The following is a 12,390-nucleotide window of genomic DNA, read 5'->3' as shown; positions in this document are numbered from 1 at the left end:
GGGAGAGTTTGGCGAGCGGATGCGAAGTGGGAATTGTGAATCGACGGCGCCGTGGTGGGGGTGGAGGAAGCGATGAGGGTGGTGGCACTAATCAGGCGAGCGGGGAGACAAAGGCGGTCAGGCCCGTTGGGGGGGGGGGGGCAGGGAGACAGGCGGACAGGTCCGTTGGGGGGGGGGGGTGCAGGGAGACAAAGGCGGTCAGGCCCGTTGGGGGGGGGGGCAGGGAAACAAAGGCGGTCAGGCCCGTGGGGGGGGGGGGGCAGGGAGACAAAGGCGGACAGGCCCTTTGGGGGGTGCAGGGAGACAGGCGGTCAGGCCCGTGGGGGGGGGGGGGCAGGGAGACAAAGGCGGACAGGCCCGTTGGGGGGGGACAGGAAAAGGCGGTCAAGCCCGTGGGGGGGGTGCAGGGAGACAAAGGCGGTCAGGCCCGTTGGGGGGGGCAGGGTGACAAAGGCGGTCAGGCCCGTTGGGGAGGGCAGGGAGACAAAGGCGGTCAGGCCCGTTGGGGAGGGCAGGGAGACAAAGGCGGTCAGGCCCGTTGGGGAGGGCAGGGAGACAAAGGCGGTCAGGCCCGTTGGGGGGGGGCAGGGAGACAAAGGCGGACAGGCCCTTTGGGGGGGGGGGGATGATTGTGTTTTCTGTGAGTGAGCAATGTTGGGTGAGTGTGCCGAACTGATCCGGGGTTTATCCGTAGTGTGTGTTGGTGTGCGAGAACTTTATGGGCATAACGCGAGCGCTTTATTGAGTGTGTGTGTCAAATATTGCTTGTGTGAGTAATTATTTTTGTGTGTGTGTGAGTTTTTAGTTGTGGGCATTGTGTATCTGGTGTTGTGTGTGGTTGTGTGCCGTTCTGGCCTTCATAGGCGCTCGCTAACAGCACTTTCCCCAACAGTATGTTAAGGTTTAACACGAAGGCTTTCGGGATCAATATTCATAATATTTAGTTTTGGGTTAGAACGTGTACATATATTTTAAAAGGTCGAGTCGTCCTATATAAATATATTTGGTGCGATTTAACCCCAGAAAAACGATGTTATGGAGTCTGTTTAGGCTATACGGAGGAATATTTGTCTTGAGTGTGTGTATGTTGAGTGTGTGTGTTGAGAGTGTGTGTTGAGTGTGTGTTTTGAATGTGTGTTCTGTGTGTGTTCTGTGTGTTGAGTGTGTGTGTTGAGTGTGTGTGTTGGTGTGTGTGTTGAGTGTGTGTGTGTTATTACTGTTGACCAGTAATAACACCGTGCTGATGAAGTGCGTGATAGGCAAACCTAAAGTTCAAAGCTTGCGTGGTCATGGCATTTGGTGTCTCCCTATCAGTAGCAGACGTGGGCTTCCCCGTGGCGGACTCAGCCTGATAGGAACCTCCGGGACATGCGGTGGTGATACATCTCTGATAACAAAATAACACTGACCTATGTGTGCGGCCAAACGGCTCGTGTGCCTGCTGTTCTTTTTTTTGGAACTCGCTTCATTTGCTCGTACAGCAAACGACCGACGATTGACCGGTGAAAATTACAAGGCAATAGAAACACGGAAACGAAAGTGTATTGGACAAATGGTGCAATGGGGAAAAGCTGGAGAAACTTGATGTTTGGTAACTTGGACGCAAAAAGGAAGAGATTAGGGGAAACGTATAATATGTTTGGGTGCGAGTCGCCCCTGCATTTTGTCGCACTTAACTGCGCAATCCACTTATCAGCTCTGTAAATGAGAAAACCAACCAACCCATCGTGACACTAAACACGTGACTTGACTGACACGCATTGAGACAACTCTAAGACACCGACAACAACAACAGCGAGAGAAGCCATGAAACCGATCCACAATTTCCCATCCGTTTTACTGCTGCCTCTCAATCAGTCGCATTGGCTGAAATCGATTGCGATGGTCACCCAAAACTAGAGGACCACAATGCAAAATTATTTCAGGAACCGTGGTCCGACTGAATTTTTGCACAGGTTTCTTGGTGATACCCCTTGCTGCAGACACCACTGTGCCTATTTCTTGTGAACCGTGCAGGTGTCGATCAACGGCGACAGCGAGGCCAAAATCTCAGAGAGTGGAGTCGTCTTAGCATCATAGACGTCACGAATGACTCCGTCGTGAGTGGAACAAGTGAGACGGAGCAACGCTTTGAACTCGCAGATGACGATGTCTGTGTCTGCCGTGTGCGCGTGTTCGTAGCGGCGGCAAGGACAGCTGCTACAACTTGATGCAATGCGTGGCCAAGGGTCACCAGGTTGTGGCGCTCGCAAACCTGCAGCCCGTCGGGAAAGGTGAGCTCGCCCCCCCCCCCACCGTGTGTAGCTCCACACAGGTGTGTTGTGTGTGTGCTGGTGTTTGTGTGTTGGTGTGTTGTGTATGTGCTGGTGTGTGTGTTGTGTGTCGTTATGGGGAGCGGTAGTGTAGCGGTTAGCGCTACTCTGCGCTACAAACCCGGCGACCCGGGGTTCGATTCCCGCTCACGGCCAACGCCAGTGACGATTATCTGAACCGGTCCTGGGCCTCCCCTAGGTGGACTCAGACTCAAATTAGTACCTGGTGCGGTGTGTAAACATCGCCACAGGGGAGACAAAGGCGGTCGGGCGTGGTGCTGGCCACCCACCCCCTCGTGTACTGTTCCGGCCATCATAGGTGCTTGCTAATGAGGAAATTGTTTTCGCTTTACGCGTTTTTTGCTTAACGCAGTACTTTTCAGGAACACATCTACTGCTGCGTTCGACGTTTGACCCAACATTCCAATGCAGAACCTTCCTGAAAGAGTTATTTTGTTTCGCTAAGCCTTTCCAGGATAGTTACATTTTAGATTAATAAAATAAATAAATCAACTCGTATTTTTTTGTTTCTTTTGTCATTTTAAATTGAAATGTCAGTGGGAAATTCCACGTGAAGTGTTTCACACACCTGGCCCCTGGTCCAGGGAGATTGGGTTGTTGTGGTGAAGGGGAGGGGGGGGTGGGCGTGACTATATTTTGGAACTGTTAAGATTTCCAGGTAAAGTGGAACCACGGTCAAGTGCTTGCCTGCTGCTCAGATAGTGACCTGCAACCAAGATAAGGGATGACATTATCGACCTTACGATGTTATTGGTTACAGCAATGCGCCGCTTCATCGACTAAAATCCATTCTTGTCGATCGCATGCGGCTCCTGTTTGAATAGAGGAGACTGACCGACTGATTCTTACACTCGCAATACATGCATTCAAGGAAGGCGCAATAATTATTGATTTACAATCTATGGTACGTATATGTTAATCGTAAGTAAATTATATGCTAATATATGTCGGCTAATGTGGCCAATAAAACTAGTAATGAGACGCATAAATTAAACAACAAATAATTGATAAGTTTATTAATGAAAGCTTAAGACACATTTTTATAATTTGGCTTATGACTTACTGATATGATTTGACTGTTTTGTTCATTTTTTCTTATTGTGTATTTTGATTACTTTAGGAGTGTTTTTACAACATTTGTCTTTGTAAGTGATTCATTTGAACTTGTGTGAAGTGGCCTTGAACGTTGTGGTAAGAAAGGTGCTCTATAAATAAATATTATGGTTGTTAAATGATGACAACGAATTGGGACAATTGACCACATTGAGTGGGGACTTGAGAAGGTGTTGTTATTTTATTGTTGCTGGGCCCTACTTTCTAATACGTAATACTTATTTATTTAGAGTTATTTGCTTACCTTTTCACTATTTTGCACTCCTGTGGTTTGTATTGTTTGTTGATGTGACTCATTGATCCGCCTCGACTGGACATTTATCAAAAAGAGTTTCATTGCTCATCAGAATACTCCAGCATAAATAAAGATTCGGATTATTCACTTTGGCCTGTGCTGCTGTGTAGCTGGCTCTTTATCTCCTTCTATATTTCGCTGCCCTGACTCATTTGCCAACCATGTAATTTTCTACCAGAATGTAACTTTTCTTTCTCGCTATTTTTGTAAATCGTCTCCAGACACGATGCATTCGGACACGACGTATTCACTTTATGCATTTAGTTAAATCGTTGCTGCGGTGCATTTTATTTAATGCAACTTAACATTGTTAGTAATTGGGTGGCATCTCTTGTGCAGTATTGTCACGTGTCGCACTGTCTCACGAAGGCCGTTATTCCGGCTGATACAATTAGGCAGGCCAATACAATTTAAAGGAAAAAGTAATTTGGGTGATATCCTGATTGGTGAGGGCGAGTGTAACTTGCCATATGATGGTGTGTCCTTCGTTACGCCAGACGAGCTGGACAGCTACATGTACCAGACAGTGGGACACCAGGCCGTGGGCCTGTACGCCGAGGCGATGGCGCTACCGCTGTACCGACGCTCCATCCAGGGCGAGACGCTGGAGAAGGGCCGAGACTACACGGAGCACGCCGGCGATGAGGTGGAGGACCTCTACCACCTGCTCAAGGAGGTCAAGGTCAGGGGGTCGTGCATCTTGCACGTACGCGCATATACCATACGGTGCAATGTGGATTCATAGCGTGTCTAAATGCGACAATTTCAAGACGCTGTACAGAAATAATGCCCGTCTTTATTTTGTAGCGAGGGGCAGTCATAGGCAGAGGAGAAGAGGAAGGTCTTGAGTCAGGACTTGAACAGAGGTACGGAGTCGACATCACTGAAAGGGAGTTTGAGACTGGGTGCAGCAGAGGAGAATGAGTGACCTCCCACTGGGCAAAGGGTGGCTGGGAGCTTCAACAAAAATATTTGGTTGCAGGAGTGGAGAGAGATAGGAGAGTGCTTGGAGCGTGGTGAGGGGAAGAGGTAGGAGAGCATATTTTGAATATGGTGATTGCGATCATTAAATTTAAGCCCTTGAATTGATTTTTTTATTAATTTGATTTAAAATTAAAATGTTATTTAAAGGAGAAGTTGAGTAACTATTCGGAGCTGAAGCAACTCGGCCGCAAACCACAGCCTACTCATCTTGGCACAGCCTTCATATGAACCAATTGGCAAAAAATATAATATTTGTCATGAATAGTCTTAATTCAAATTTGAGTAGATAGTCCTATCAGAGATGAAAATGTGGATTGTGGGCAGGCATGGTGGCTGGAGATTCAAAAGCTCTGTCGGTGAACTTGTATACATGTGTAGAGGAGTCGAGGAGAGGAGTGGCGTCGTGTGCGCTGTCCAGTGCGATGACGTCACGGGATGTGGGGTCACGCACGCTGGACAGTGCACATGACGTCACAGCTCCTGGAGGTTAAAAGGGGGACCCCGTGACGTAAGCGGGATCGTAGCTGGAGTCAAGGGTCGAGAGAGGGTGAAACGGGGAGCCAGGGTCAAGAGGGTAGGGACAGGGGAGATAGCACAGCACCAGGGCTGGACGTGGCTGTGCTCCTCGGTCGGCCGTGTTGGATGATCGCACGGCCGGCGCAGAGGAGACGGCACGGGGCAGCCGGCTGTGTTGGGACCCAGTGGGAACTAGCCCGGGATCCCTAACCCCTGGGAAGTGGTTCACTCCTCCCGTGTCTTGTGTAGCCCTTAAATAAACGGCGAAAGCCCTTAACATCACCTCCGTCTCTGAGTGAGTCGTCGCAAGCTACTCAACACATGCCACTGGACAAGTAAGGATAGGGTAGCAGGAACATCTTTGACAGAGATCTTGTCCACCCGGCCACATTTTTTTATCCTTTATATTAAGTTCACTTGCTTGCTTGCTTGCGCGCTTACGACCGTGCAAATCTTTCGGTAACCCACTTCCCGTGATCCAATCGAGCTGACATTTTTGCACACAGACTCGTTGTGCGTGACAATTTATTTTCGTGAAAAAAAATTTCCAAAATTTTCCACTTTTTAGGAAAAAAAAAATTCACTAACACAATCATATATTTTTCCTAAACACAGAAAATTATTCAAGAAACAACAAAAATGTACAATATAAACAATCATACAAAAACTGAAAACCTTATAATCCTTATATACGACTTTCCTTATATTTAATTTAAAATACCAATGTGATAAAAATTAAACTCTTAAAGACCTTGCGATGATGTCACGTTGAAAGTGGACGGTCGCCCCCATGTGGACAGGTTGTGCTCCTGCACGCTCTTGCGGCCATCCTCCAGCCCGGTCATTTGTGCCAAGTGATCGTTTATGCTTGGTAATTGATGGTTGCGGTGTCGATTTTGTGGTGTGCGGCAGGAGAAGGAGGCGGTGGAGGGTGTGTCTGTCGGAGCCATCCTCTCCGATTACCAGCGTCTGCGCGTCGAGAACGTGTACGTCAGCCTGATGGAGGCCACCGGAAGCCGGCGACACTCCCAGAATGTTAAACTTGGATCTTTTAAACAACTTCCTGACCATTTTCAATTGTGCTATAGGCATCATGTCATGAGCAGAAGTAAACTTTCGTATCTCTTGCATAGCAATGCATTTCTTCATGTTCGAGAATGGCTCCCTGAAGCTGTTTCTGATCAATCTTAAGTGACCCCTGGTCCATACAGTAAGGAGCAGCACTTCCCATCCTCTCGCCTACAGAGTGTAATGTACATTACGTGAAAGTCTCACCAGGATATTTCATTCTCAAGATGCTGTAATTTATCCCAGTTAAGTGTAGAACCAAATTTAATTCGATGGGTTTATCTGTGCAGTAATTGGTGACCGTGCTGAGTAAATCAACTCGCTGTGTTTGAGAACCCGGTCGAGTGTTTTTAAAAAGCTGAGCTTGGTAATGAAAAGTAACATACCAATGCATCTGAAGAGAGAGTATTCACCAGCACCTACCTGTTATGACACATGGATCAGAAACATGAGCACCTACAAACAGGATGGAATAAGAGCTCAAGTGCGCAAAGAAGCATAGAGCTATGTATGCTTGGGATTACGCTGAGGAATACATCGATTAGAGTACATATGCAGGTTACAGATATAACTTTGACTGTTAAGAAAATGAAGTAGGTTTGGACAGGACATGTCACCAGAAGGGATGATGGCCGATGGTCAAGAATAGTGACGGAGTGGCAGCCAAGGAATGGAACGTGTCCGAGATCACTTCCACCAAGGGGATGGAACGATGACATCGACCCGTGTGGAGGTGCTTGCCAGATGATTGCATTGCGGCGACTGTGGACGATGGTGGCAACTTAGGGAAGCCGTCATCCAGCAGTGATTCGACGATGGTTGATGACGATCTCGTGGGCCTGTGTGTGTGTGTGGGAGCAGCTGCGAGCGGCTCGGCCTGACGCCGCTGGCGCTGCTGTGGCATAGGGAGCAGGAGGAGCTTCTGCAGGAGATGGTGACCGCTGGCGTGGAGGCCATCCTCATCAAAGTGGCCGCACTGGGTCAGGCCGCTGCCCTTAAACTGTACACACTGCTAGCCCCACGTCTTATTTTAACAGCTGAACATTCATATGAATAATGTCATTGTCATTTTTGTGTAAAAAAAGCCTTGTACATCTGCAGTTATTTTGTCAATCCATTGGTGCATGAGGGCTTATCCACAAGCATGTAGGTCATGGAGGTAATTGTTCATACTTCACCATGCTGGTCAGTGCGGGCAGAACTCTGGATGTGAACACAGTTCTGACTGGGAGTGTTTTGATCTGTGATGAAGGTCTGGACCCACGCAAGCATCTCGGGAAGAGCTTGCTTGAGATGTCGCCACTTCTGGTATCGGTAAGAACCTGGGGCAAAACACTTTGCAGCGCTGCGGATTTACAAAGCGTCTAAAAGCAATCTGTCTAGCGCATAGAGAGAACTGATCAGTTATAGGTCTCTGTAGGTTTATTTGAGCCAAACATCATTGTGAGTGTATGGGACTTTATACATGTCTATACAAAACAATTTGGATTGAACATGGCGTCTATATGCGACCGTATCTCAAGACACGGGACAGATACTGTGGGTTTATTGAGCGAGGCAGTCATAGGCAGAGGATTAAAGGAAGGCCTTGAGCCTGGACTTAAATAGGGGCGCATAGTGTCGACAGCTCAGGTAGTTGGGGGAAGAAAGCTTCAGACTATGGAGGCACAAGTGGTTAATGAGTGACCTCTCACTGAGCAAAGGTGAGAAGTCCACAACAATCATAGTCACCATTACAGGGTCAGAATGTAGGTGAAGGAAGATGCAACCAAGAAAAAAACAAATACAGTCCTGCAGATAGGCAGACACTTTTTAAAGGTTTGTTAATTTACAAGTCCTGAAGGTGGTTGAGTTGCTCGGTTTGAATCACTTGAGCTGGCACCGCTGAGATCCTGGTTTTGAGTCTGGGATTTAGCCACCCGTGTATAAACCGAGTAGTCACATATAGTGAGTTGATGCCGTCAGCCTAGTCACGAATAACTGCACAGACAAAACAATTACATTTGTTTGCTTAATTTGAGAATCTTCAAGATTTGCGATTGTGTAGCGCCCCCTAGTGTGTAGGTGAAATATCACTTCATAATTCCTCGTCTATATCCCCTTTTGTGGGCCGTACTCTGGCACCTGTTGTGCTGCTGTGCAAGATTTCTGAATGGTCAATTCATCTCATGTCATGACGGTGATTGGCATACATTTGGGAGAGATAGACATTTTATAAGGTCTGACATTCCGACCTTAGTTACGACACCACCTTTAAAAGTAACATCGTTTTAGCAACTTCACGAGAGTGCACTCAATAAAGTAACTTTAAAGTATTTTTTTCTCGTTAATGGAGCTTCATACTCGCCTTCTGAAACCCATAGCTGTATTACGTATATGCGAAGTTACAATGGCGGAGCCAAGATTTTCAGGTAGGGGGGGCAACCCCTCCAGCAATGAAAAATGATAGAGGAGTTGTTAGTAAGGACTTGTCCCTTGCTTTTTATTCGACGCGTGTGGGGTGATGGCGCAGCCATCGATCGAGGGTCGAATTCGAACTGCGTGTGATCGGCATCACGCTCGCTGAAGGTGAATGCCTTCAGGGAAGTCGTGTACTGTATACGCAACTGCGCACAATTCTGTGAAGTCACTTATAACCGCTTTGCCGTTACTTATTGCCAATTATGGACTCAGACTATTGTCTTATCATCTCATAGAGTCCCTGGCACATAATAATATGTTACACAGTGGCAGTGGGGGTCGCAAAATGCCGATTTATTACTAGTAAACCCCAATGATCTGATCTAAATTAGGGATTTCGATCAGATCATTGGGGGGCACGTGCCACCCCCAACCCCCCCTCCCCACTGGCTCCGCCAGTGCGAAGTAAGATCTGTTTGTTGGGTTGCGTCTACCTTAAAGGCAAAGGGAATTGTTCCGTACATTGTGCGAACGTGGTGACTGATCTTGCTCCACGCTGACCATTCACATCAGCGATGCCCTGTCCACAGCTCTCGCAAAAGTTTGGGGTCCACGTGTGCGGGGAAGGCGGCGAGTATGAGACGTTCACCCTCGACTGCCCCATCTTTCACAAGCGAATCGTCATGTGAGTTCCGTCCCCAGCAGTGCCTCCAGTTGATCTTTGTATGTGACTCCGTTTAAAGAAAACATGTATATTTACAGTGCTTTGTCAGTCCACTGCTGTGTGAAGGCCTCCCCACTCCATGCTGGATTTTTGGTATTGTTTGACTATACTTCACCATGCTAGTCAGTACGGGTTGAAGGTAGGGGCCAAGGACCGGTTCAGATATCGTTTGGCAATGATGTTGACCATGACTGGGATTCTAACCCAGGTCGCTGGGTTTGTAGCGTAACTCATGGACCACGAGCCACTGCTCCTCCCTTGACATTATTCTTAATGATGACGTCCAGTTTGCATTGTGCCTTTCACTGTCATTTCGAGGTGCTTAACATTCTCAATGGATAAAGATGCTTTTTTAAGTGACTTAAGAAGTTCTTTGGTGGGCCCATCTTCTGGGGTGCAATGCTTGCCACGAAAGTTCCGTATTGCAAAATGTCTTTGTCTTATGACAACAATCATAAAGACATTCTAAAGAGAAGTGGAAACAGCCATGGCGAGTGCAAGGAGCGCAGTTAACATTGCCCGTGCAATGTCTTCATCCGGTGAAGAAGTGCGGTTTGTTTTCTCCGTAGAGACGAGAGCGAAATGGTCATCACATCGGACGACGACATCGCTCCTGTGGGATACCTGCGTTTCCTTCGCATGCATCTTGAAGACAAGTCCTGACCGCCACTCGTAACAAGAGTTTACTTGAGCACTCGCAAAGCGGTATCGTGGGAGGAACACGTGCTCAACTGCTGAGGGAGGAACTTGTGGAAGTGTGGTTTTGCAGCTTTGGAGAAATTACTTCTCCTTTTCCTTTGCACGTAACAATTCATCGATTTAAAATAGACTCTTACGCAGCAATATACGTGCATAACATTGTTTGTGTGAGAATTGATCACAGTACAATGTATGCAAAGCATATGCAAATGTTACATTTAGGATAATGGAGCGAGTGAGACTACAAATGAGACAGAAAGAGAATTATGCAAAGGTGACTCAGGGAGGAGGACGCCCCTGCCATGCATAGTCCCATGGGATGTTGGCTACCAACAACAAGGCAACTCCTATGACTAATTGGGAATGGGACGCAAGCGTAGGATTGATCACCCTGTCGCTGGCCGCCTTTGGGGAGGGTGTATAGTATGAAAGGCCGAAACACCCTAGGAACCAAAGGGTCACTACTGACGATGCGCTCCCCAAATTTCACCAGGCTCACTGTTCATGAACTCTTGGAAGTGCTTGCACAAAGGATAGTAACATCTCATCCTGTGTTCTTTGGAATCTTATGCAAAGGTGACGGTCACAATTTCTAAAGGTTATTTAACTGAATTGTGACCTCGATTTGTGATATTCAATCGCAGGTGAAAGGTCCAAACTGTTTCGTCTGTATTTTGCACACAAGCATTAGTTATGGGTGCAATACTGCTTGTAATTATTGACCATGATGCAAAGTCATGGCTATGCCTGGTTTTCCTCTGCGGCGAGCAATTATCTGGTACAGTCTTGCACAAATCCCAATTCCTTGTGGTTAGCAAAACCAAAATCTTGGGTTATCTTTAAAATGTTTGGTAGCTATGAAGCAAATTTCCTCCCAAGTGTGCTGCTTGTGGTGTAGAGGATGAATACTGATGTGCACTATGTTTCCTTAACATGTGATGAATATGTTGCTTAATTTCTAGGCATGTTTTGCTGAACTGTTTTAACAGGCCGATCAGTCACCAAACCCTTGTCCGTTAAGCTGTGGAGGATATTGTTAATTCACAGCTCTCTGTCAATCCAGTGCCTTGCCATACTGGTTCAGTTATGGTCAGTGCACGTTGGTGAGGGGGTTGGATCCCAGGACCGGTTTAGATATCACTTGCCACTGACATTCGTCGTTAGCCAGGAAGCAAACTCGGGTTGCCAGTTTCATAGCGCAGTGTGCTAACCACTGTGCCACCGCTCCCCCCCCCCCTCCTGGAGGATTATGAGCAATAAACAATTTTAACTTATCGAACTAAAATATTGTTTTAAACCTGTGGGTCTTTTTGTTAACAATTCGCATGTGTTTAAGCAGAAAACTGGGCTAGTTTTGCCTTTTCCAATTCTCATCCGCAGTATCATACCTGTTTGCATTGAAGTTACCTTGTGAAGGTTCAACAAATGTAGCCAACGAATTGTTATTTTAAATACTTGAAAATAGTGTAGACATTCCATTCTGTGCGAGCGTTTATCAGATAGTTGCATATGAAACATACATTTTTAAATAAAATATGTTAATGACCTGGCGTGATGTTGATTACGGGCTTGTGATGACAGCTTGTGGCTGTAGGATTTTAATTACGGGGCCTCGTGGGCAGCAGATGGCAGTGCATTTAAAATTAATGTCTCCTCTAGATTCGTCTCTACACAAAATATTAAAGTTATTTTTATCAAAACCCATCGGCCAAACAGTGTTCCCGAAGCGCATGACCATTTAATCAATATTGATTCAATTCGTGACAAAAAAACTAGGTTTCGATATTTGATCCTTATGGTGGTACCCAGGGGTACCAAATAATAAAAAAATTGCCGAGGCAATTAAATATTTTATTTCTCGGACACTTTTTTCCAGGGGTGTACACTTAACTCCGCGACTGGGGTACCAATCAATCCGAAATCAGTGCCACTCCGCGATGGTGAAACGCCAAACAGCATCAAAAATCCGTTATCGAAAAATTCTACTTTGAATCGTGCATCGTGTACAGCTCGTCGAGATAATTCGATTGCTGCATCGCCGACCATCACCATCAGACTAAAATGACTGCATCACGGACATTGTGCGAGAGCCGGGGTACTATGGTAGTTCCCCGGGGTACCACCACAAGGTTCGTTTGGTGTGGCATCAGCAGTCAGGCTCGCTCGACCGCCAGATCTTCATCATTGGCCCCCTTCTGCAAACAATTGTAAGGACCCTCCAAAAAAAACGCACGAGACTGAGACTTTCCTGGGTAAAC

The 12,390-nt window shown here is 46.8% G+C and overlaps 1 protein-coding gene across 1 annotated transcript; it reads left to right on the top strand.

Annotated features, from left to right (window-relative positions):
• DPH6 (diphthamine biosynthesis 6) lies at positions 1-11,909 on the top strand. Its single transcript, XM_061551390.1, has 8 exons — positions 1-95; positions 2,182-2,273; positions 4,239-4,423; positions 6,154-6,227; positions 7,171-7,289; positions 7,562-7,623; positions 9,300-9,394; positions 10,003-11,909. Exons 1-8 carry the CDS (start codon positions 73-75, stop codon positions 10,094-10,096), a joined length of 744 nt encoding a protein of 247 aa, XP_061407374.1. The 5' UTR covers positions 1-72; the 3' UTR covers positions 10,097-11,909.
• Positions 11,910-12,390: the final 481 nt, after the last annotated feature.

This window comes from Lethenteron reissneri, chromosome 14 (genome assembly GCF_015708825.2).
Source record: "Lethenteron reissneri isolate LAM-NWPU_2019-01 chromosome 14, ASM1570882v1, whole genome shotgun sequence".
NCBI lineage: Eukaryota > Metazoa > Chordata > Hyperoartia > Petromyzontiformes > Petromyzontidae > Lethenteron > Lethenteron reissneri.
This window is presented reverse-complemented; position numbering and strand designations above follow the sequence as displayed.